Source organism: Vipera ursinii (genome assembly GCF_947247035.1).
Source record: "Vipera ursinii genome assembly, chromosome: Z".
Classification (NCBI taxonomy): domain Eukaryota; kingdom Metazoa; phylum Chordata; class Lepidosauria; order Squamata; family Viperidae; genus Vipera; species Vipera ursinii.
In genome coordinates this window covers 49,316,029-49,343,551 of record NC_139517.1, presented here as the reverse complement: position 1 = coordinate 49,343,551, position 27,523 = coordinate 49,316,029, and the positions used below count along the sequence as shown (strand labels likewise).

The following is a 27,523-nucleotide window of genomic DNA, read 5'->3' as shown; positions in this document are numbered from 1 at the left end:
TAAAGTTGAAATTTTGATGGTTCTTTTTTAATAATGTAGGATCAAAGAAACTAGAGGAAAGCATTTTTCAAAATGTCATTCACGTATCTTGTGCCACGGTATGAAAAAATAATGGGTAGAGAAATACAAATATGATTCAGATTCAGCTCAAAGCAGGCAATCACATATATAAACTATAGAAAATCTGAAATGTAACCATTCGTCCACTTCCTCGAATTCACATTTTTTGCAAAGAGAAAAAGTCTTAACAATTCTTCAGTACAACTTTACTGGGTTGAAATTCTGAGATGTAATCTAAACATTATGAAGGGTACTAGAAGCCAGAAAGTTGACATTAATAAGATAGGATTAGTAATAAGATTAGTTATAGGAGATTCAACTCTTTGGGGAACAGAAACCATAGTCTGCAGACCAAACTGTCAATCTAGGAAGGTATGTTGTCACCCTGGAGTAAAAATCAAAGATGTAACTGAAAAACTTACTAAAATAATCAACCCCATGAATTACTACCCCTTTCTTCTCCTATATGTAGGGACCAATGATACAACAATGAATCTAAAAACAATAACAAGAAATTATGACAGCTACAGAAGATGGTTAAAGAATTAGGAGCTCAAGTGATGTTTTCATCTATACTTTCAACAAAAAACAAACATCCAGTGAGGGAGCAAAAGATTATAGAAATGAACCACTGGCTTAAATACTGGTTATCGTCAAAAGAACTTTGGTTTCCTAGACCATGGTCTGCATTACCTACATGAAGGGCTACTGGGAAGGGATGGAGTCAACCTCACAAGAACTGGAAAGAATATATTTGGAAAATGACTGGCTCATCTTGGTAAGGTTGGTAAGGTTGGTAAACACAGGTCCTTCATATTATTATTGAGGAAGGGCAGAAGGGCTTTAAACTAAAATTGAGGTGGGAGGGAAGCCAATCTTCAAGACCTTTAAAACCTGATTCCAAGCAAAAAACACTAAATAACCAATCATATAAGGAGATAGGGAGTATAAAGAGGAAGAAGAAGAAAAGAAAAAACATAGTGAAGTACAGAGTGATGGAAAGGATGGAAAACCCAGATGCAAAGTAGAAGATATAAGAAAAATAATCAAGACACATAAAAGAATCAAATGCCTATGCACTAACACTCAAAGTTTAGGGAACAAAACGGGTGAACTTGATGTACTAGTACATGAAGGTAGATATGGCCATTACTGAAACTTGGTGGGATGAAACTCATGACTGGAATGTACTGATGGAAGGATACAAACTATTCAAAAGAAACAGACCTACCAAAAGAGGAGGTGGAATAGCATTATATATAAAAAGTCACAACATCTCTATAGAAATCCACATAACCAAAGATGAAAACCTTCTAAAATCCATATGGGTCAATATAAAAGGAAAAAAGAATGACATTGCTATAGGTGTATACTACAGGCCACCCAACCAAGCAGAAGAAATAAATGAACTTTTTGCTAAACAACTAACAAATGTATGTAGGAAATATACCATAGTAGTAATGGGAGACTTTAACTATTCTGATATCAACTGGGAGACAAACTCTGCAACAAGTGGCAGACCAAACACATTCCTAACCAACCTAGCTGACAACTTTGTCATCCAAAAGGAAGTGAACTAGAGGAAAAGCTATGCTGGACCTCATTCTTACTAATAGATAAGTGATAGAGGGAGTTGAAGTTGCTGGAACCTTGGGAGAGAGTGACCACATCATACTGAAATTCAATATAATGCAAACACAAGCAATAGAATATAACCCAACCAGTGTCTTAAACTTTAATAGAGATGGTTTTAACAAATTCAGAAAAGAAAAATTCCATACATGAAAATCCTAAAGGGGAAAACAACTCAAGAAGCATGGGAAACTCTGAAAAATATTATCATAAAATCCCAGTCCAGCACAATACCACTGAAAAAGAAATCCAAGAAGAAACAAGCATGGTTGCACAAAGATCTCTCTGATAAACTGAAAGACGAAAAAGGACAAGTACAAAAAATGGAAAAAGGGACACATAACTTAGGCAGAATATCAGCAGATAGCCTGAATCTGCAAAGATGAAGTCAGGAAAGTAAAAGCTTAGAATGAACAAAGAACTACAACAAAAGTCAAAGATAATAAAGATTTCTTTCAACATATACATAACAAGAAAAAAGTAAAGGAAATAGTAGGTCCATTTAAGAGAGAAGATGGCAAGGAAGTAATAGGGAGTAGAGAGGAATCAGAGCTGCTTAATTCTTTGCATCAGTCTTCACACAAAAAGAAACTATACCTCAAGCTACCAAAAACCTAACCGTAAAAGACAGACTAGGAAAAAAAAATAAGCAAGAAAATGGTTAGACTAGAGAGAATTGGAAAAGTGCTGATGTGTTTCCCATCTTCAAGAAAGGGGGGAAAAACAGATCCAGGAAACTACAGACTAGTCAATCTAACATCCAATACCTGGGAAGTTACTGGAAAAGATAATCAAAAAACAGAACTGCAAACATCTAGAAATAAATAAAGTTATAACTAGAAGCCAGCATGAGTTTGTTAAAACAGATCTTGCCAAGCCAATATTATTTCATTCTTTGACAAAGAGACTAACTTAGCAGACCAGCAAAATGCTGTGGTCATAGTATACTTAGATTTCAGCAAGGCATTCAACGAAGTAGACCAAAACATACTTCTTGCAAAACTAGAAAAATGTGAGATAGAAAACATCACCACCAGATGGATTTGTAACTGGCTGACAAACTGTACTCAATGAGTCATTCTTAATGGTACTATGTCTACATGGAGGGAAGTAAGCAATGGGGTACCACAGGTTCCGTCTTAGACCCAGTACTCTTAATATCGTCATAAATGACTTACAAGAAAGAATAGAAGGGGAACTCATCAAATTTTCAGATGAAACTAAGCTGGCAGGAATAGCCAACAATCCGAAAGATAAGCTCAGGATACAAAAAAGTTCTTGACAGACTTGAACAATGGGACCTATCCAACATGAAATTTAATGTGGAGAAAAGCAAGGTTTTACACTTAGATAGGAAAAACCAAAGGTACAAGTACAGTTAGGTGAAATCTGGCTCAAAAACAGTAACTATGAGAGGGACCTTGGAGTCCTAGTAGATCAGCAGCTCCCAATCTTTTCTATACACTGCACCCCTAGAACACTTCTGATATATTTTTGCACCCCTTACAAAAGTTCGAAATAATGGCAATAAATTATGCATATAGACTATAATTTTGAAAAGCCAAGTTTTCATACCCCCCTGGAATATTGTTTCGCACCCTCAGTTGGGAACCCCTTAAATATGAGTCAGCAGTGTGCGGCAGCAGCCAAAGAAGCTAATACAATACTTTGTTGTATAAACAGAGGCATAGAATCAAAATCCTGTGAAGTATTAGTACCACTTTATCAAGCCATAGTTAGGCCACACCTGTAATACTGCATCCAGTTTTGGTCACCACGTTACAAAAAAGATATTGAGATTTTGGAAAAAGTGCAAAGAAGAGCAATTAAGTAAAATGATTAAAGACCTGGAGACTAAAACATAAGAACAGTTGCAGAATTTGGGTTTTGGCTAGTCTAGAGAAAAGGAGGACTGAGGGGACATGACAGCAGTATTCCAGTAATTGAGAGGTTTCCACAAAGAGGAAGGGGTCAACCTATTCTCCAAAGCACCAGAGAGCAGGACAAGAAACAATGAATGGAAACTAATCAAGGAGAGGAGCAGGATCTTTTTTTCTCATAGAATGCTCAGAACAGCGTTCTGGCACCTTTGTTTTGCAAAACAAAAAACAAAAAAAACCCAGCTCCCTTATTGGCTTTCCTAAGTCTATTGCAGGGCTAGCAATCTTGGCTCTTTTTTATGACTCATGGACTTCAACTCCCAGAAATCCTGAGCCAGCCATGCTGAGGGGAAAGGGAGAGGTTTCCAAGCTGAGCCATGCTGGATCAGGAATTCTGGGAGTTGAAGTCCTTGAGTCATAAAAGAGCCTGCACTAGAGAAGGACATTAACATTATTTACAGGATTACTTCTTTAGGAACTAAACGTTTAGAATCTAAAACAGCTAATTCAAAAAAACCAACAGGAAAGAACCTCACATTTTTCATCTGCTTCTGTCTTTTGGAAGGTAAAATTAGATAACAAAATAATCTATTTCTTATGTTAACATCTCTGCAATGAAATCAAAGGTAACAGGAAAGAAATGAGAAAAATTTTTCTCAATGTAATATCTCTAATTTAGCTGATTCTAGAAAAAAATAATATCTTTTGTACACTCTTGAAAACTATTTTGAATCTAAACAATTCTTAAGAATGAAATATTCTTAATTTGGACTTTACTTTTACTGTTTGGACTGTCGTGTGTTTTGAAAAATAGATTATTTAGAATCTAGTTATGTTGCACTTCAGTCTTTAAATAATTAACCTAGTATATACATAACAATATATGATGTTTTCCTTCATGAGCTTAACATCAATAACATCATTTATTAAAAAGGCTAAAATAATTTCTGGTGGTATTATCTGTATAGTAAAATTTTGGACAAGCAGTGATCATGTTACATATGTGCATAAGCGTAGTCAGTAGCATATGCCTTTTTAAAAATATCTAACATGCAAAGAAACAAAAATAAGTCCAAAATATCTGTATTACATCCAGAAATGCCAACTTTGCAACCAATATTTCTCATCCATAACTATGGCACCCTAGGGATACCTGCATACAGTTGCAAGAAAAAGTATGTGAACCTTTTGGGATTACATGGAGTTTTGCATGAATTGGCCATAAAATGCGGTCTAAACGTCATGTAAGTCACAACAATAGAAAAACACAGTCTGCTTAAAATAATACTACACAAACATTAGCTGTAGTCATGTTTTAATTGAACATAAGATGGAAACATTCACAGTGCAGGGTGGAAAAAGTATGTGAACCCCTAGCCTAATGACTTCTCCAAGAGCTAATTGGAGCCAGGAGTGAGCCAACCTTGACTCCAACCAGTGTGATGATATTGGATGTGTTGCTGACAGCCGTCCTGCCCTTTAAAAACACACACCTGTTTTGGGTTTACTGGTCTCAAGAAGCACTGTCTGATGTGAACCATGCCTTGCAGAAAAAAGCTCTCAGAAGACCTACGATCAAGAATTGTTGACTTGCATGAAGCTGGAAAGGGTTACAAAAGTATCTCCAAAAGCCTTGATGTTGATGTGTCCACGGTAAGACAGACTGTCTACAAATGGAGAAAGTTTAGCACTGTTGCTACTCTCCCTAGGCGTGGTCGTCCTGTAAAAATGACTGCAAGAGCACAGCACATAATGCTTAATGAGGTAAAGAAGAATCCTAGAGTGTCAGCTAAAGACCTACAGAAATCTCTGGCACATGCTAACATTTTTGTTGACACATCTACAATAAGGAAAACATTAAACAAGAATGGAGTACATGGGAGGACACCACAGAGGAAGCCATTGCTGTCCAAAAAAAATATTTCAGCACATTTGAAGTTTGCAAAAGAGCACCTGGATGTTCCACAGCACTACTGGCAAAATATACTGTGGACAGATGAAACCAAAATTGAGTTGTTTGGGAAAAACACACAACACTATGTGTGGAGAAAAAAAGGCACAGCACACCAACATCAAAACCTCATCCCCACTGTAAAACATGGCGGAGGGAGCATCATGGTTTGGGGCTGCTTTGCTGCCTCAGGGCTTGGACGGATTGTTGTCACTGGTGGGAAAATGAATTCCAGAGTTTATCAGGACATTTTGCAGGAAAACGTATGACCATCTGTCCGCCAACTGAAGCTCCGCAGAGGATGGGTGATGCAACAGGACAATGACCCAAAGCATACAAGTAATTCAACAAAACAATGGCTTCAACAGAACAGAATACGCCTTCTGGAGTGGCCCAGTCAGAGTCCTGACCTCAACCAGATTGAAATGCTGTGGCATGACCTTAAGAGAGTGATTCACACCAGACATCCCAAGAAGATTGCTACACCGAAACAGTTTTGTGAAGAGGAATGGTCCAAAATTACTCCAGATCGTTGTGCAGGTCTGATCTGCAACTACAGGAAATGTTTGGTTGAGGTTATTGCTGCCAAAGGAGGGTCAACCAGTTATTAAGTCCAAAGGTTCACATACTTTTTCCACCCTGCACTGTGAATGTTTCCATCTTATGTTCAATTAAAACATGACAACAGCTAATGTTTGTGTAGTATTATTTTAAGCAGACTGTCTTTTTCTATTGCTGTGACTTACATGACGTTTAGAGCACATTTTATGGCCAATTCATGCAAAACTCCACCTAATCCCAAAGGGTTCACATACTTTTTCTTGCAACTGTACATGCAAATGTTTCTCTGGGATCAGTAACGCAGCAGGGATTGCTTTTTCCTTCCAGTAACATATACCTAAAACCAGTTTATTGCATTTGGCAATTGTACTAAAATATATATATATATCATTGTCAACCAATATAATTCATTTAATTTGAAATCAAGTGAAAAATTGATTTAAATTATTTTATTAAAACAAATGGCAATTCTTTTATAAGAAGTTGCCTCAAACAAAATGAGTTTGACATGCCTGCTCTAGATAGTTGAATGCTCCAAAATAAATTCTAGCCCAGGCCTGTACATGCAGCCTACCAAGCACCCTTGGACAGAGCACAGACTTTTTCTTTAAAGTAATAAAATCACCACCACTGCCCTAAAGGTCATGTTGCCTAGTGCCTCCATGGCTTACCATGACCACGAACTCCAACACTGTAGATGCTCCTCTAGTCACCAAATCATTGATTAGCCCACCAGCATTCCTTTGCAGACCACAAAGATTTTTAATTTATCAGTGTGGGCTTTTCTCTTCTACAAGTTGCACAGATCTCTTCTAGATTTTCCTCTTGCCTTTCCGAGTTAACTCCTTGGTCTGCACTTGAGCAAGAATTGACTTTGTAGGGAAGCATATTATCATTTGATGTATATTTAACATATGTTCTACCTTTATTTACCAATTATATAATATTTGTATGCAATCCACATGGTGAGGTCTGGGAAAACTTACAATAGAAAAAAAATATTTTTAAAATCATAACATTAAAACATCGCCTGGCCCGCACCGCCTCCGCTGCCCGCACCGCACAGCCCCGTCATATAAAGTGGGCTCTGCTGCTCCCACATCACCAGCTGCGCAGGCTCCAGCCCCGGGGGGAGAGCCCACCACCAACACCCTTCGCACCTATGACTGCAGCAGCGCCCCCCGCCTCCTGCGCCCGCCAAGATGAGAGTTGCGGCACCTTTTTTTTTTTTTAAAGAAAAAAAGCATTGGAGAGGAGCAACCTTGAATTAAGGAGAAACTTCCTAACAGTGAGGACAATTAGCCAGTGGAACAGCTTGTCTTCAGAAGTTGTAGGTGCTTCATCACTAGAGGTTTTTAAGATGAGACTGGACAGTCATATGAAATGGTATTGAGTCTCCTGCTTGGAGAAGACCTCCAAGTTCGCTTCCGGCTCTGTTCTGATCGAAGATAATGCAGTTTTTCCTTGAGTTTTATTTTTCCCTATTGATCACTAAATCCTGTTGACATTTTGCTGCATTTTTAACCTGTCTATTGAGTCCCTTCCCCATCGCCCCACAGCATACTTGTTTCTTAATATTGACAATTCATGTCTGTTTGGAGTTTAAATCTGAATATGAAAATGTTCAGGGTGCCTTTGATGAAAGACCTGTTGGAATGAGGCTAGTAAATATTTCTCAGGGAGACCTCAAGTGTTACGAGTTAAATTAATTCATACAGACTGTGTGCTAAAAATACAGTCAGAGAGATGTATCTGTGGCAGGCTACCTACTTGGTTTCTATGCCAACCATCAGTAGAGTTCATTAAGGTACATCTGGTTTCCCACAAAACCAGCTTTAAAGGGAATCAGTAAGATTGCCGCTCAAGGCCACAAGAGGAAGAAGTGTTGGCTTGATTCAAACTGTTATATGAATACAAATAGGGATAGTTTACTAAGAAACAAAAAAGTCAGTACTACAAAGAAGTTTACAAGCCAAAGATTAGAATTAAAAACTGCATTATTATTACTACTATTGTCATCATTACTTGCATTAGAGCCATGCTGTAAAGATTAAAAACTAGTGGAATATTTAGTCTAGGGAGGGAGCCAGTATCATGTACTGGTTAAGGTACCAGGCTAGAAACCAGGAGACTATGAGTTCTAGTCCTACCTTAATCCTTAGTCCTACCTAGGATGGAGGGAATGGGAAATCACTTATGAAACCTTGCTAAGAAAACTAAGGGATTTATTGAAGCAGTCACCAGGAGTCAATATTGACTTAAAAGTACCCCTCCACCCAAAAGCAGCAAGGAACTAGGCAAACTAGGCAAACTGGACGCAGTATTCCAGGTGTGGCCTTACCAAGGCATTGTAAAGTGGTATTAGTACTTCACGTGATCTTGATTCTATCCCTCTGTTAATGCAGCCTAGCACTGTGTTGGTTTTTTTGGCAGCTGCAGCACACTGTCCAAGGGACTCGCAGGAGTCTTCTCCAGCACCATAGTTCAAAGGCTTCAATTCTTTGGTGCTCAGCCTTTCTTATGGTCCAGCTTTCACTGCCATACATTGCAACTGGGAAGACCATAGCCTTGACTATACGCACTTTTGTTGACAAGGTGATGTCTCTGCTTTTTAGTGTGCTGTCTAGATTTGCCAGGGCTTTCCTCCCAAGGAGCAAGCGTCTTTTAATTTCTTGGCTACAGTCCCCATCTGCAGTGATCTTGGAGCCCAGGAAAATAGAATCTGTCACTACCTTCATTTCTTCCCCATCTATTTGCCAGGAACTGAGAGGGCCGGATGCCATGATCTTGGTTTTCTTAATGTTTAGTTTCAACCCAAGTTTTGCACTCTCCTTCTTCACTCGCAACAAGAGGCTCTTTAGTTCCTCTTCACTTTCTGCCATTAAAGTGGTATCATCTGCATATCTTAGGTTGTTGATGTTTCTTCCAGCAATCTTAATTCCAACTTTTGATTCATCTAGCCCTGCCTTTCTCATGATGTGCTCTGCATATAAGTTAAATAGGCAAGGCGACAGTATACAGCCTTGCCGGACTCCTTTCCCAATTTTGAACCAATCAGTGGTTCCGTGTCCAGTTCTCACTGTTGCTTCTTGGCCCGCATATAGGTTTCTCAAGAAACAAATAAGATGGTCTGGTATGCCCATCTCTTTAAGGACTTGCCAGAGTTTGTTATGATCCACACAATCAAAGGCTTTATCATAGTCAATGAAGCAGAAGTAGATGTTTTTCTGGAACTCTCTAGCTTTCTCCATGATCCAGTGTATGTTGGCAATTTGATCTCTAGTTCCTCTGCCTCTTTGAAATCCTGCCTGTACTTCTGGTAGTTCTCGATCCACATACTGCTGGAGTCTAGCTTGTAGGATTTTAAGCATAACTTTACTAGCATGAGAAATGAGTGCAATGGTGCGATAGTTTGAACATTCTTTGGCACTGCCTTTCTTTGGAATTGGAATGTAAACTGATCTTTTCCAATCTTGTGGCCACTGTTAAGTTTTCCAAATTTGCTGGCAAATTGAGTGTAGCACTTTTACTGCATCGTCTTTTAAGATTTTGAATAGCTCAGCTGGAATACTGTCACCTCCACTAGCTTTGTTGTTGCTCAGCTTTTCTAAGGCCCACTTCACTTCACATTCTAGGATGTCTGGCTCTTCTGCCTCTGTTAGGTCCCTGCCATTTTGGTCCTTTATCATGCCCATGTTTGCATGAAACGTTCCTTTCATCTCTCCAATTTTCTTGAAAAGATCTCTGGTCCTCCCTATTCTATTGTTTTCTTCTATTTCTTTGCATTGTTCATTTAAGAAGGCATTCTTATCTCTTCTAGCTATTCTTTGGAATTCTGCATTTAATTGGGCATATCTTTATTTTTCTCCCTTGCCTTTTGCTTCCCTCCTTTCCTCAGCTATTTGCAAAGCTTCCTCAGACAGCCATTTTGCTTTCTTGCATTTCTTTTTCTTTGGGATGGTTTTGGTTGCTACCTGTTGTACAATGTTGCGAACCTCTGTCCATAGTTCTTCAGGCACTCTGTCTATCAGATCTAATTCCTTAAATTTATTTGTCACCTCTACTGTATATTCAACAGGGATATGATTTAATTCATACCTGACTGGCCTAGCGCTTTTCCCTACTTTCTTTAATTTAAGCCTAGACTTTGCAACAAGAAGCTCATGGTCTGAGCCACAGTCAGCTCCTGGTCTTGTTTTTATTGACTGTATAGAGCTTCTCCATCTTTGGCTGCATATCAATCGATTTCTGTGTTGACCGTCTGGTGATGTCCATGTGTAGAGCCGTCTCTTGGGTTGTTGGAAAAGAGTGTTTGCTATCACCATCGTATTCTCTTGACAAAATTCTATCAGCCTGTGCCCTGCTTCATTTTGTACTCCAAGGCCAAACTTGCCTGTTATTCCGGTTATCTTTTGGCTTCCTGCTTTAGCATTCCAATCCCCCATGATGATAAGGACATCATTTTTTGGTGTTAGTTCTATAAGGTGCTGTAGAGCTTCATAGAACTGGTCAATTTCATCCTCTTCAGCACTGGTGGTTGGGGCATAGACTTGGACTACTGTGATATTGAATGGTTTGCCTTGGATTCGAACTGAGATCATTCTGTCATTTTGGAGATTGTATCCCAGTATTGCTTTTCCTACTCTTTTATTGACTATGAAGGCTACTCCATTTCTTCTGAGGGATTCTTGCCCGCAGTAGTATATCTGATGGTCATCTGAATCAAATGCACCCATTCCTGTCCATTTTAGTTCACTGATACCTAAGATGTCAATGTTTAGTCTTGTCATCTCTTGTTTGACCACGTCCAGCTTTCCTTGATTCATGGATCTTACATTCCAGGTTCCTATGGAGAAAAAATCTTTACCGCATCGGACTTTCCTTTCACTACCAGACACATCCACAGCTGAGCGTCCTTTCAGCTTTGGCCCAGTCGCTTCATTCTTTCTGGCGCTACTAGTACTAGCCCTCTGCTCTTCCCCAGTAGCATATTGGATGCCTTCCGACCTGAGGGGCTCATCTTCCAGCATCATATCGTATTGCCTTTTGGTACTGTCCATAAGGTTTTCATGGCAAAGATACTGGAGTGGGTTGCCATTTCCTTCTCCAATGGATCACATTTTGTCAGAACTCTCTGCTATGACCTTTCCGTCTTGGGTGGCCCTGCACGGCATAGCTCATAGCTTCATTGAATTACGCAAGCCCCTTCGCCACGACAAGGCAGTAATCCATGAAGGGGATGGGGACTGTAGCCAAGAAATTAAAAGACACTTGCTCCTCGGGAGGAAAGCAATGGCAAATCTAGACAGCACACTAAAAAGCAGAGACATCACCCTGTCAACAAAAGTGCCTATAGTCAAGGCTATGGTCTTCCCAGTTGCAATGTATGGCAGTGAAAGGTGGACCATAAGAAAGGCTGAGCGCCAAAGAATTGAAGCCTTTGAACTATGGTGCTGGAGAAGACTCCTGCGAGTCCCTTGGACTGCAAGGCTATCAAACCAGTCAGTCCTAGAGGAGATCAGCCCTGACTGCTCTTTAGAAGGCCAGATCCTGAAGCTAAAACTCAAATACTTTGGCCACCTAATGAGAAGGAAGGACTCACTGGAGAAGAGCCTAATGCTGGGAAAGATTGAGGGCAATAGAAGAAGGGGACGACAGAGAACGAGGTGGCTGGATGGAGTCACTGAAGCAGTAGGCGTGAGCTTAAATGGACTCCAGAAGATGGTAGAGGACAGGAAGACCTGGAGGAATGTTGTCCATAGGGTCGCGATGGGTCGGACACGACTTCGCAACTAACAACAACAAATGGGAGTTAAAGTGCGATAGGATTTAAAGTGTATTTATAGATAGTTAGCATATTTTAGCTCAAGCTTGTTAGATGCAATACCCTGTATTCAGCTCTGGGAAGTCAGGGGGGAGGGGGAGGGAAGGGTGGGCTTTATGGGTAGGTGGGGGGAAGTTGAGGGGGAGGGAGAGGGAAGGGCGGGTTTTATGGGGAGGTGGGGTCAATTTATGTTTAAAATGTACTGTAAAACTTTTTAATAAAAAAAATGTAATACCAAGACCTCTTCAGACCATTTCACCAAATGTGAGGATGCCTAAAGAGAGCTTTGGACCTTAAGCTTGGACCACGTGAAGTAGAAAGAAATAGCATGCAGTGATACTCTGAGTTATCCCCCAACTCCACATGCAGAGGTGTAGGAAAGTGAAGAATTGGTACTGTTGGACTCCTGCATGGTAACAGTAGTTGGTAATCAACTCTAGATTGTATGGTAGATGCCATATTGCAATTACTTTATGTTAGAAATTGAACAAAATATACTGTGTATAGTTCAGGGTTGAACTGTACAGTCCTTTGTGCTCTCTGAGCCTGATTGTTTGCTTGCAGTTATTTTGTTACCAGATGTAACAAAATAACTGCAAGCAAACTAAGGTAACTTAGTTTCATTACTGGTAATGAAATGTCTGCCAACAAACAACCAAACTTAGAAAGCACCAAGGTCTTCAAGCTAATATATGGCTCCATCTGACACCATCCATGGTAAATACAAGTAGGCTTAAATTGGAATATAAAACAATGTTTCATACCTGATACTGAGAAGAGGCCTTGTTTTATGAACTTGAACATCACACATTGGGCAGTATTTGTTGGTTTCCAGGTAGCGGACAATGCAGGTTTTACAAACTAAAAAAGAAAAGAAAACATTGGTAGAAAAGGAGAGTCAAGCAGAAAAATGTGTCGGAATTTATGAAATGAAGAGATATCCAAATCTGGATCAAATCTGGCCTTACTATGAAGCAAAGCAGTGGTTACTCAAGCTAGCTAGAAAATCATCTGAAGTTAAAAATTCTTTAAGGGGTGCAGTTTTGATATATTAGTCATAGACAAAAGGAAACATTTGTTTGATTTTTTTAAAAAAAATGCACAGCAACAAAGATAGAAACTTGACATGCATTATAGCAGGGGTGTCAAACTCAATTTCATTGAGGGCTGCATCAGCATTGTGGTTGCCCTCAGGGGGCTGGGTGGGTATGGCCAGGGTGGGCGTGGCCTACTGGGTGGGCATGGCTAGAGTGCGTATGGCCTACTGGGTGGGCATGGCCAGCTCTACATCGTTCGCATCAAGGGTGCCTATGGGGGCCTGGGTGGGAGTGGGACAGATCTGAGGGTCTCTGGCAGAAGGAGAGTCTCTGGGCCAGGGCCAAGGCAGTGGAGGCCATTCCCTCACTGTTTCCAGGATGGCTTCGCGGGCCGCATGAAACCACTTCGCGGGCCGGATATGGCCCCCGGGCCTTGTGTTTGGCATGTCTGCATTATAGGATAGAAATAAAAATTGTCTATTCAAAATCCAGCCGAATGGTTGATTTATTAACCATATACCAAGCCCAAGCCCAGATAAATGGGGAGGGTTAGGGGAAACAATGATGAACATCCTGTAAAAAAAAACTCACCAGAACACCTTATGGCAATAACTTAACATGATTTGGGTATGGATACCAACAGTGGACCCTCTGGGCTGGATAGTAACCCGCAAGCTACTGGAGAAATGCAACAACCAGCTTTTAGTAGGTTTTTATGGCATTGTTGGATTGTTGGAGGAAAGTCTTCCCAAAGCCCAAGAATTGATGATGCCCATGATAAAAGGGGTCACTACGCTGTACAAAGTTATATCAAATTGGAACATGGAATGTTAAAAGAATATCCCTTGGGAATCTCAAAATTATAAATAGAGAATTGATTAGAGTGAGTGTAGACATTCTTAGCATCAGTGATGCTAAGGCAGTGATAAATTCAAATCAGTAGGGCTTATGGTTTATTTTTCTGAAAATGACATCATCAGACAAAAAGGAGTTGCATTCTGCATAAGCAGACAAGTAGCTAAATGTGTTGAGAATCACACAGCATACAGTGATCACACAGTATCTATCCATATTCGAAGCAAGTCACTCAATATCACCATACTACAAATCTATGCTCCAATTGTAGACTCAGATGATGATGAAAGTGGACTTTTTTACAGTGAGTTTCAATGTGCTCTCAAGGAAATATCAAAAAAGGATCTTTTTAATATTATGGGTTGAGCAAGGGTTGGACATGAAAACTTCCAAGGACCATTCCAACTCTGCTATTCTGAGGACTTGTTTTCACTTTTGAAACAATGATTTTACTAGCCTTCTCAAAATCATACAATCCCTTTTGCACATTTGCTATAAATTTAAATGAGAAATTGTACTTCAGTGGATGAGTGTGTAGTAGTAACTTCATGTCTCAAGAGTTTTGAAGGCATCTTTAGACTACTTGCTCTTTATAAAACAGGGGTTTATTTATATCAATAACTGACATTTAACTGTATTCAGACATCATACATACGGTCATATATATAAAGCATTAAATAATAAGAAGCCAGGGTATCTGATATTGTGCTAAGTGATTACTTTTTTCTTTTCTCATTCACTGGTGACTAAGTGGCAAGTAACATTAAATGTTTAACTATGAGTATCATGTCATTTGGAATTGTTAGCCTATTAGCTTTCGCCTAAGTCATCCTTCATAGCATTAGCATCATATCTTGCTGTTTTAAAGGTCACTCAGGCCCAGACTTGCTAACAAATTTATCTTTATTGGGCAGTAGAGAGGAAGAATACTTTGAAAGCTTACCAGAACAATTTGAAGAATGGAAGATTAGCTATCCTGTAGTGAAGGGAATATAGTGGTGGGATTCAGCCAGTTTGCACCAGTTTGGCAAAACTGGTAGCTAATTATTTGTTGCCCAGGCCCAGAATGGACTTCTGGAAGTGGCATCCACACAGAGAACTGGTTGTTCACATATCTGGATCCCACTACTGAGGGAATACATGTTCTGAATGGACAACATGATTATCCTGAGTATTTGAAATAGACCTTCATCAACAAGAAAGTCCAGAGAGTCTGTCAAATTCAAACAGGGCGCTTCCTTATTTGACACTCACATGAATGTAAGCATTCCACAATAGTTGTGGCATCTATAAAGTAGCCTCCACATAAGGCACACATTAAGTGGGGGTTCAGCTCTGTGATTTTTATCCTGGTGGTTCTGTGCATCCTGATGAATTCAGGCAGTCGTCTCTGAGAAAAAAAAAAGAATAACACAAGAATAAATCAAACAGCCTCACCCCTCCTGAGAGGATAATGATTTGGCAGAAATCTCACTTTACAAACTGATGGCCAACAGCAGGCTGCAGTACTGAAGATAGCAACTATTATCTCATAGACAGTGATTATCTGTTTTGACAAGAATTTCTCATAGGCAAGGATTATCTGAAGTTAGACTAAGAAAAAGCTTTCATCTTTTCCACATGATCTTTGACTGGTGCTATCAAATAAAACATGGAAACGACAAAATTATTCCCAGCATCCAAAGGGCCTTAGATGTCACTCTTCTGTCACGCTATTCCTTTAAAATAAGTACAGACGTTCTGTCAGGTATTCTCAAAACCACATTCTTTTTTCAAATAATAAAATCCCACATCTCTTAACAAAAAGGAAACCCAGGGCACCTAATAAAATTCATGAAGCCAAACTGCTACTCACAGACCCAACATTTATAAAAAATTAAAAAAATTTGTGATTATTTTGAAACTCAAACATAACAGACTATTTATTTATAGTACTTATTTTATTAGGCACTTGTATGTGCTATTTATTAAATTCATTTACCTACATGTACCTTTTATTTAATCAAATAGACCATAAACTTTTCAATAGAATATTTAAATAAAAACAGCAACATAAAGAAATCAATACCAGATATTGCACAAAATGCATAAAAATAGTTGCCAGTTATTTATCTGTAGTATTCTTTATATTATTTTGATAGCTACTTTAAGCACTCACATGACTAGAACGGCAGGATATAAACTGAATAAAATGTAAAAATACATAATTATATAAACTATATGAAAATAACCAATTAAAATATCAATAAAGGTGAAAAGACCATACCACAGGAAGACAAATCAGTTCCAAGTCATAAAGTCATGCTTAAATAAGACCGATTTATTTGTGGTCCAAAAATCAACAATTGATACAGGATTAGTTAGGCAAGTGCCTCTCAATACTTTGTTTCCAAATTTGAAACAGAATGCTATGTAAAGGTTTATTTTATTAATTCATGAATTCACAAGGCCAGATGGCAGAAGGTGATCTTTCAAGAAAATTAGTTTATAGGTAATAAAGATGATGCAAATTGTCTTCAGAAAGACAAAATAGCAACCAGTAAGGTTCTTTAAGCCTATATGTCTCGTGCTGCCAAATCATTAACTCTATAGTCCAGACATGTCAAACACAAGGCCCGGGGGCCGGATCCGGCCCATGAAGTGGTTTCATGTGGCCCGCAAAGCCATCCTGGAAACAGTGAGGGAACGGCCCCCACTGCCTTGGCCCAGAGACCCTCCTTCTGCCAGAGACCCTCAGATCTGTCCCACTCCTGCCCATGCCCCCATAGGCACCCTTGATGCGAACGATGTAGAGCTGGCCAGGCCCACCCAGTAGGCCATACGCACTGTAGCCACGCCCACCCAGTAGGCCACACCCACCCTGGCCATACCCACCTGACCCCCTGAGGGCAACCGCAATGCTGATGCGGCCTTCAATGAAATTGAGTTTGACGCCCCTGGTATAGTCTGTCAGTAACCATCTGAGCTGGCTTCAAAAGACAGCTTGCCATAGTTATCTGCAGTCATTCAAGACACAAAGATAGGAAACTATCAGCCAATGCCATATCACACTCTTCAAGGGACTGGAAGAGTTTGCTTCACCAGTCTGAGCTGAGGAAAAACATTTAAGCAACTACCCATTTGCTACAGCTAAGGAAGGATGATGCCTTTCTGAAAAAAGGGGACTCACCAGGGATCAGGTTAAAAAAAACATAATTAACAACAACAAACTATTCTGATTTTTGAATTCTTTTTGGAAATGAAATCTTTTTTTCTTAGCAATTTTATGAAAGGTCAACTGAATGGGGTAAAAATTCAGCCCTTGACATTCTGCAGGAATTAGTGGGAGGATATATTTGTTTATTTATATCCCAGCGTTATTATTTTTATTATTTTTACAAATGACTCAAGGCATCGAACATATCCAATACATCTTCTTATTTTCTCCATGACAATAAACTTGTGAGGTGGGTTGGGCTGAAAGAGTGACTAGCCCAAAGGTTGTCCAGCTAGGAATTGAATTCATGGTTTATCATTTTCTAGCCCTTCTGCCTTAACCACTAAATCAAACTATAGATATATAGATTCGTACCTCTATCCATTTTCCTGATCCTACCTCCTTTTTCACCCTAGTATATGTTAAATAACATCCCTTAAATTGGCCCACAAGGAGAGGTTTTTGTTATTCATGGTTCAGTGGCAATTTCAAGATAGCTTTGTGTGCAACTTCGGCCCTGTACTAAACCTGTGAATGAAATCATCTTCTCCCTGTTTAAGGTCAGAAGAGAAAATGGAAGAGCTAGCTGATACAAGAACAAATGCACACTAGGCAAGTGTCTAACTACATGCTTGAGAAAGATTTTGGATATTATAATAGCGGCACTGAGAAAACTGAAACTTCTGCCTCACTTTTTTTCAGGTTCCTATTAACACTGTCCCCTTCATGGATTACTGCCTTGTCGTGGCGAAGGGGCTTGCGTAATTCAATGAAGCTATGAGCTATGCCGTGCAGGGCCACCCAAGACGGACAGGTCATAGCTGAGAGTTCTGACAAAACGTGATCCACTGGAGAAGGAAATGGCAACCCACTCCAGTATCTTTGCCATGAAAACCCTATGGACAGTACCAAAAGGCAAAACGATATGACGCTGGAAGATGAGCCCCTCAGGTCGGAAGGCGTCCAATATGCTACTGGGGAAGAGCAGAGGGCTAGTACTAGTAGCGCCAGAAAGAATGAAGCGACTGGGCCAAAGCCGAAAGGACGCTCAGCTGTGGATATGTCTGGTGGTGAAAGGAAAGTCCGATGCTGTAAAGAGTTTTTCTCCATAGGAACCTGGAATGTAAGATCCATGAATCAAGGAAAGCTGGACGTGGTCAAACAAGAGATGACAAGACTGAACATCGACATCTTAGGTATCAGCGAACTAAAATGGACAGGAATGGGTGAATTTAATTCAGATGACCATCAGGTATACTACTGCGGGCAAGAATCCCTCAGAAGAAATGGAGTAGCCTTCATAGTCAATAAAAGAGTAGGAAAATCAATACTGGGATACAATCCTCAAAATGACAGAATGATCTCAGTTCGAATCCAAGGCAAACCATTCAATATCACAGTAGTCCAAGTCTATGCCCCAACCACCAGTGCTGAAGAGGATGAAATTGACCGGTTCTATGAAGCCCTACAGCACCTTATAGAAGTAACACCAAAAAATGATGTCCTTATCATCATGGGGGATTGGAATGCTAAAGTAGGAAGCCAAAAGATAACTGGAATAACAGGCAAGTTTGGCCTTGGAGTACAAAATGAAGCAGGGCACAGGCTGATAGAATTTTGTCAAGAGAATACGATGGTCATAGCAAACACTCTTTTCCAACAACCCAAGAGACGGCTCTACACATGGACATCACCAGACGGTCAACACAGAAATCAGATTGACTATATGCTCTGCAGCCAAAGATGGAGAAGCTCTATACAGTCGGTAAAAACAAGACCAGGAGCTGACTGTGGCTCAGACCATGAGCTTCTCCTTGCAAAGTTTAGGCTTAAACTGAAGAAAGTAGGGAAAAGCACTAGGCCACTCAGGTATGAATTAAATCATATCCCTGTTGAATATACAGTAGAGGTGACAAATAGATTTAAGGAATTAGATCTGATAGACAGAGTGCCTGAAGAACTATGGACAGAGGTTCGCGACATTGTACAAGAGGTAGCAACCAAAACCATCCCAAAGAAAAAGAAATGCAAGAAAGCAAAATGGCTGTCTGAGGAAGCTTTGCAAATAGCTGAGGAAAGGAGGGAAGCGAAAGGCAAGGGAGAAAAACATAGATATGCCCAATTGAATGCAGAATTCCAGAGAATAGCTAGAAGAGATAAGAATGCCTTCTTAAATGAACAGTGCAAAGAAATAGAAGAAAACAATAGAATAGGGAGGACCAGAGATCTTTTCAAGAAAATTGGAGAGATGAAGGGAACGTTTCATGCAAAAATGGGCATGATAAAGGACCAAAATGGCAGGGACCTAACAGAAGCAGAAGAGATTAAGAAGAGGTGGCAAAATTACACAGAAGAACTATACAAGAATGAGCTTAATGTCCCAGATAATCACAATGAGGTGGTCACTGACCTCGAGCCAGACATCCTAGAATGTGAGGTGAAGTGGGCCTTAGAAAAGCTGAGCAACAACAAAGCTAGTGGAGGTGACAGTATTCCAGCTGAGCTATTCAAAATCTTAAAAGACAGTGCAGTAAAAGTGCTACACTCAATTTGCCAGCAAATTTGGAAAACTCAACAGTGGCCACAGGATTGGAAAAGATCAGTTTACATTCCAATTCCAAAGAAAGGCAGTGCCAAAGAATGTTCAAACTATCGCACCATTGCACTCATTTCTCATGCTAGTAAAGTCATGCTTAAAATCCTACAAGCTAGACTTCAGCAGTATGTGGATCGAGAACTACCAGAAGTACAGGCAGGATTTCGAAGAGGCAGAGGAACCAGAGATCAAATTGCCAACATACGCTGGATCATGGAGAAAGCTAGGGAGTTCCAGAAAAACATCTACTTCTGCTTCATTGACTATGCTAAAGCCTTTGATTGTGTGGATCATAACAAACTGTGGCAAGTTCTTAAAGAGATGGGAGTACCAGACCATCTTATTTGTCTCTTGAGAAACCTATATGCGGGTCAAGAAGCAACAGTGAGAACTGGACACGGAACCACTGATTGGTTCAAAATTGGGAAAGGAGTCCGACAAGGCTGTATACTGTCGCCCTGCCTATTTAACTTATATGCAGAGCACATCATGAGAAAGGCAGGGCTAGATGAATCAAAAGTTGGAATTAAGATTGCCGGAAGAAATATCAACAACCTAAGATACGCAGATGATACCACTCTAATGGCAGAAAGTGAAGAAGAACTAAAGAGCCTCTTGTTGCGGGTGAAGAAGGAGAGTGCAAAACTTGGGTTGAAACTTAACATTAAGAAAACCAAGATCATGGCATCTGGCCCTCTCAATTCTTGGCAAATAGATGGGGAAGAAATGGAGGTAGTGACAGATTTTATTTTCCTGGGCTCCAAGATCACTGCAGATGGGGACTGTAGCCAAGAAATTAAAAGACGCTTGCTCCTGGGGAGGAAAGCCATGGCAAATCTAGACAGCACACTAAAAAGCAGAGACATCACCCTGTCAACAAAAGTGCGTATAGTCAAGGCTATGGTCTTCCCAGTTGCAATGTATGGCAGTGAAAGTTGGACCATAAGAAAGGCTGAGCGCCAAAGAATTGAGGCCTTTGAACTATGGTGCTGGAGAAGACTCCTGCGAGTCCCTTGGACTGCAAGGCGATCAAACCGGTCAGTCCTAGAGGAGATCAATCCTGACTGCTCTTTAGAAGGCCAGATCCTTAAGCTAAAACTCAAATACTTTGGCCACCTAATGAGAAGGAAGGACTCACTGGAGAAGAGCCTAATGCTGGGAAAGATCGAGGGCAATAGAAGAAGGGGACGACAGAGAATGAGGTGGCTGGATGGAGTCACTGAAGCAGTAGGTGTGAGCTTAAATGGACTCCAGAAGATGGTAGAAGACAGGAAGGCCTGGAGGAATGTTGTCCATAGGGTCGCGATGGGTCGGACACGACTTCGCAGCTAACAACAACAACAACAACAATTAACACTGTGTTTTTAACAAGCCCACAATCAAGAAAAACAGTGATGCGACTTCCGGTGGCAACGCCGCGCCGATGGAGGCTTTTTTCGGCTGCCCGTCCTGAGGTTTCGTCAGAACCGCGGAGACAGTGAAAATCAGCTGTCCCGCGGATTGTAAATCTCCCCCTCAGGAGAAGAGGGGGAGGTGAGCTTTCCTCGGGTAGAGGTAGAGCTCCCCTAGACCCCCAGAAATATCTGGGGTCAGAGGGTGAGAGCTCCCTCGGAGCCCGAGGCTTTCTCCAAATCCAGGACGCCTTTGCTCCAAGCTGCAGGGGCGAAGCTAGACGCTGCATCCACATCTGCTGATTATAGCAATCTGTGACTGATTTGAAAGCAGACAGAGCTGATCAGGAGGAGTTAAATTTGCAAGTATTTAAAACTTTAACCCAGGGAGCATTAATTTTCTCCACACCTTAATTTGATTTTGAAAGAGAAAAGATGGCGCCGGAATGTTTTTCTTTTGTTTTTTGAAAGAACAAAGCGTGAAGAAAGAGTTATATTTCATAACAAAGTTTAAATAACATATTGGATTTTTGTGTGTTTGAGAGTTTTTAAAGTTTTTAAAGATCTTTCTGGGACTTTTATCTTTATCTTGAAGTGCAGAGGGAAAGTGAAAGTAATGTGAATTTTAACAAGCGGGGAAATGGCTTCAAGATGGCTGGGAATTCCTGTTGTTCCTAAAAGTTCAATTTCTTCTCCTATAACACAGCCTGCAACACAATCCACATCAAAGCCCAAATCCCCTCCACCTTCTCCCCCACCACCTGCATTTACACTTAAAGACCTGCAGGATGCTTTGAAGCTTCAAGCACAACAAACAGTCCAACAAATAAAGGAGGAGATGGCTGATCTTATTGAGAGTAAAAATAGAGAGATGAGAGAAGACATATTGCTCGCACTCCAAGGGCTGGCCACACACATTGAACGCTTAGATGACCATGTGGATGAGGTTGTGGAAAACAGTGAAAAATTAGAAAGTAGAATTGCCAAAGCTGAAAATAAAATTGATAGAACTGAGGATGAGGTGACTATCTCACAATATAGAGACGTGGAATTTGCCCTGAGAATAAGAGGATTGAAAGAGAACCCACAAGAGGATTTGCAAGAGGAGGTGGAAAAATCTATAGCTCCCATTTTGGGATGTGATCCTGAGGAGTTATCAAGAGAGGTGGATAAAATATTCAGGGTTAACTCTTGGATTGCGAGGCAGAAAAATTTACCTAGAGATGTGGTGATTTATTTTTCTAAGAGGTCACTCTGAAATGCAATTATCCAGGCCTTTTATCAACAGAGATTTCAAATTGCAGGTCAAGATATTATAATTTTAAAAGAAATACCTCCTAAAATTTTGAGAAAAAGGAAGGATTTTGGTTTTTTGTCTGAGGAGCTCAAAAATTGACAGATTCAGTTCAGATGGGAGATACCTATTGCAATAGTGGTGAATTATGCAGGGACACGATATTGACTTAATACAATTACAAAGGCAAAAGATTTTTATACTCATGTCCTGAAAGCAGGTTCACCACCATCTCCACGATTTAAGAGAACAGAAGAAAGTTTGGAAGATAAACAGCATATTGAAGGCACAACATCACAGTTTGCTGGAGAGGTTTAAGGTTTAAGGTTTTATTTAATTTATATACCGCCCTTCTCCCTGGGGACTCAGGGCGGTTCACAGGGCATACATAAATAACAATACAAAAGTTAAAAAAGATTAAACCAATGCCCAATTAAAACAATAGTACCATTCTAAAACAACAATTTAAAACCCATAATCCCCCATCAGGCCAGACCAGCTAACTCAAATAAATGGGTCTTCAGACTGCGACGGAAGGTTCGGAGGTCTGATGCCATCCGGAGCTCCACCGGCAGTTGGTTCCATAATGCCGGGGCGCCCACAGAGAAGGCTCTCCCCCTGGAGGCCACCAGTCGGCATTCCCTGACTGGAGGCACAGCAGGCTGAATCTACTGAACAGATTTTGGCATTAAAGAATGATCCAAATGAACAGAGAATGACATGTGCTGCGTATAAACGTAAAGAAAAGGAGCAATTGAAACAGAAGATAGATTCTAGGCCTACAATACAAGGCCCTGTTACTACAGAGCCGGTGGGAGGGGCGCAACTGAAGAGACCAACTGCGGATCTCCAGGCAGTGTTCCATAGGCTTCAGGTCGCTAAGAATGGCGATAAAGCTTCTGACATGGAAACATAATACTTTTTATAATGCAAATAAGCCTGGTAGGTGGTTAGCTTATCAATTAAGGAAAAAACAGAAATTACGTACTATAGAGAAAATAGAATACAAGGGTAAAGAACTATATCAACAAAATCTGATTAAAAAGGGTTTTTTAGATTTTTATGCAAAGTTAATTTAATTTAATTTAATTTATTAATATTTCTATACCGCCCTTCTCCCGAAGGACTCAGGGTGGTGTACAGGGCAAGAATAAAACACAGAGATTTACAAAAGATAAAAGGTAATTAAATACATGCCCAATTAAAAATACAGTTAATACATACTAAAAAACCCCAATAAAATAGTAAAAAACCCCACCAATCCCCCCTCAGGCCAGGCCGGCTTGCTCGAACAAGTATGTTTTCAGATCGCGGCGAAAGGAGTTATATGCTAGCGAGAATATACAAGCTTTAGATATAGATAAGTACTTACAGGAAGCGCATATTCCTATGCTCTCACATGAACAACGGGAGGAGATGAATCGTTTAATTACCTCTGAGGAAATTATTTCAGCAATTAAACAGTTAAAAGTGGGCAAGGCTCCTGGTACAGATGGCTTATCAGCAATTTATTATAAAATATTACTTGCAGAGATGGTAGAACCTTTAAAGGAATTATTTAATAATATCCAGGCTGGAGGGGAAGTGCCTCCGTCCTGGAGAAGGGCTTTTATATCACTGATCCCAAAGGAGGATCAAGACCTTACCCAGCCTAAGAATTACAGACCTATATCGCTTTTAAATACAGATTATAAGATTTTTGCAAAAATATTGGCAAATAGACTAATGCAAGTTTTGAAACAAATGGTTCATAGTGATCAGTCTGGATTTATAACTGGAAGACATATGAAATATAATGTAAGACAAATTGTAAATTTAATAGAATATTTGGATAAGAACAACCAAGTCCCTGCGGCATTGATATTCTTAGATGCTGAAAAAGCGTTTGATCAGTTGAATTGGTAATTTTTATTGAAAGTTGTGGATAAGATGAATTTTGGGGATCAATTTCTGCAATCTATTAAGGCTATATATCAACAACAATCGGCACAAATTATAATTAATAGGGGATTAACAGACACATTTAAAATTGAAAAAGGTACAAGACAGGGATGTCCCCTGTCACCATTGTTGTTTGTTTTAACACTGGAGATTTTACTGATTAAAATTCGTGAATCAACCAAAATAAAGGGAATAAAAATAAAGCAGAATGATTACAGGCTAAGGGCATTTGCGGATGACTTGGTTGTCACACTATCTCAACTGACTCAATCGGTTATAGATTTAATGGAAATAATAATTCAATATGGGAAAGTTTCTGGTTTCAAGGTAAATAACTACAAGAGTAAAATATTATCTAAAAATATGACTATGAATGAAAAGGAAATGTTAGTAAAATTAACAGGTTTTGAAATAGTGGAAAAAAGTTAAATATTTGGGAGTATATATTTCAGTTTCTAATGTGAAATTATATAAGAATAACTATGAGATATTATGGCAAAAAGTACAAAATGAGTTAGATAGTTGGAGAAAATTACAACTATCTCTGTTGGGGAAAATCGCAGCTGTTAAAATGAATGTTCTACCAAAGTTTCTTTTTTGGTTTCAAATGATACCCATATTGAAAAAGGATGCCGATTTGGATGAGTGGCAGAAGGGTATTAATAAATTTATTTGGGCAGGGAAAAGACTGAGAGTTAAACTTAAGATTTTACAAGATGTACGGGAAAGAGGAGGACTTAAAGTGCCTAATTTGAAATTATATTATGATGCGGTGGTTTTATCAGCCGTTAGTGACTGGCTTAATTTAACAAATAAAAGATTACTTTATCTTGAGGGATGGGACTTATTATATGGGTGGCATGCATATTTAGTTTATGATAAAAAAGTGGATAAGGCATTTAAATCTCATATTTTAAGAAGCGCCTTATTGCGCGTATGGAAAAAATATTATTATAAATTAAATTATAAAGTACCAATTTGGGGGATTCCTGGGTATGCGATAGAGGGTGTATCTGTGGGTGTGAGCTTGGATATGACTTCATATAAGGAATTACTTAGATTGATAGGGAATGGTTGGCAATTAAAATCATTAGGTGAGTTAAAACAAGAAAATATCATACAGTCTTGGTTTCGATATACTCAGTTGCAAACAAGGTGGAAGATAGATCAGAAAATTGGTATTACATTAACTGATGAAAAGTTGGTAAAACAAATTAAAGATCAAAACCGAGCGCATATAAAGAGAATATATAATGCTTTAATAGAATTGGATTCTGAAACGGAACTAGTTAAAGATTGTATGGTAAAGTGGGCTCAATATATTCAAGAACCAATCTCATTGGATACATGGGAGGTAATTTGGGTTAGAAATGTAAAATTTACCCAGGCTCAAAATTTAAGAGAAAACTTTTATAAAATGTTTTATAGATGGCATTTGGATCCCAAAAAATTGTCTTCCATGTATCCTAACTTACAGCCCAAATGTTGGAGATGAGGTAGTTTGGATGCTACCTTTTATCATATATGGTGGACTTGTAGAAATGTTAAAGCTTTTTGGATTAAAATTTGGTGGAATATTCAAAAGATTTTTAAGAGAAAGATAAAATTTTCTCCACAATTGTTTTTATTGGGTATTGTTATAGATTGTGATACTAAAGAAATAAATTTGATGTTGAATTTGATAACAGCAGCAAGGCTTTTGGTAGGCCAATATTGGAAGAAAGATAGTTTGCCTACCATAGAAGACTGGACACTTCAGGTGTCAAATTTGGCAGAAATGGCTAAGATTTCTGCGTATTTGAAGGATCATTCTCAAGAAAGATACGTATCGGTCTGGAGAAGATGGATAGATTATAAATATGGGACTAAAAAGTTTCATTTAGCTTATGAATGAATCCCAGAATGATATTATTAATATTAGTTTATTACGGAATTCTTATTAGCATTTATTATACTGTATTACTATTTTTATTATTAGTATTGTTTAATAATATGGATATTATCTTGTTTTTATGTTCTTATTATTATCATGTTTACTTTTACCTTGTTTGTGTTCATCTTAAAGGAGAGTTAAAGTGCGTTAGGAACTTGGTTATATATATAGTTGGTTAATGTTAGTTAGATTTTGATTGTTATATTTGTAACCCTGTATTCAGTTCTGGGAAGTGGGGGAGGGGGTGGTTTGGGGGTGGTTTGGTTTGGGGTTTGTATTGTAATTTTTATAAAACTTTTTGATAAAAAAAGACTTATTCAGAAGGGTTCCCTCTCCCAAACTCTCTAAAAATCATCCCAATGGGTTTTTCTTCTTATTCTGACATTGGCCAAAAACCTCTTGCTACTGTCTATGGGTTATTATGGCATCTAATTGCTAATAAAGGAGTACTCAAGTACTAACACAAATATAAATCAAATGGAAAGTATCAACTTCCCCTCCCCTGTGAGATGCTGTGGCCTACATTTACAAGTGAGTTGCTGTCAGTTTTCCATCAACAGGGCACTGGCAACTTACATCCTTGCCTTTCTTTCACCTGTGTGCCAGTGTCCAACCAGGATCTTTTTGCACTTCAAGTAGTCTTATATAGGAACTAACAACATTCTCCTCTCTTCTAATTATTGTAATGAGCTCTTGTAGAAACTCTAAGTACAAGTCCTCCATTGCATTCCTCAATTTTCAATAAAGCTCAGCACTGAGTTAAAAGCAACCTGAGGTGCTGGCACTTGGGAGAAAGGTACCATCATAATTGGCAGCAGTGCTTTTTTTGTAAAAGAAAAAGGTGCCAGAACTCATACATGTCATACAACCCACCTTGCCTACCCTACAAGGTTCCATCCAAAAAAGGTGCCGGAACTCCATTCTGAGCGTTCTATGACCAAAAAAAAAGCCCTGATTGGCAGTATGTACCTTATCTATGTTCTGAATAGCATGTCACTCATATTCCAAAGTTGTGGTCACCAGAACTGTTGGCCTAACCTTCAGCTGGGTTCCCCAGTGCAAATGGTCAATAAATCACAATGATTTTCAACTGTTTATTTCTGCAGAACAGAGGGCCTTACCTTTGGGACAAAAATCCAATATCCAGTATTCTGATTAAATGTTGGCTCAAACCTTTATGCAAAAACTTTTGTGTTGTTTACAGCATGTAAATCTATGTGATTTCTATCACAAGGTTAGTGTTTATACTTGGTTCATTACATTTGTCTTTTCTTTAGTACAAAATTACATTTGTCATATTTAGTACAAGATAGCAAAAGCTTCCTAATCCTACCACTGTCAGGAGTTTTTAGCTGTATGTCTGTAGTTTGTT

The 27,523-nt window shown here is 39.3% G+C and overlaps 1 protein-coding gene across 8 annotated transcripts in view; it reads right to left on the bottom strand.

The window, feature by feature from the left end:
• PCGF2 (polycomb group ring finger 2) overlaps positions 1–27,523 on the bottom strand; it is an 84,049-nt gene that overhangs the window by 33,738 nt on the left and 22,788 nt on the right. For 6 of the 8 annotated variants that reach the window (XM_083376333.1, XM_083376331.1, XM_083376332.1 and 3 more), the window contains 2 exons: positions 15,055–15,190; positions 12,673–12,769 (listed from right to left, as the gene is read on the bottom strand). In XM_083376333.1, the coding sequence (XP_083232459.1) occupies positions 12,673–12,769; positions 15,055–15,166 (209 nt within the window). In that variant the 5' untranslated portion in view covers positions 15,167–15,190. The remainder of the gene's footprint in view (positions 1–12,672; positions 12,770–15,054; positions 15,191–27,523) is intronic. The other 2 variants (XM_083376337.1, XM_083376338.1) reach the window with 1 other exon arrangement.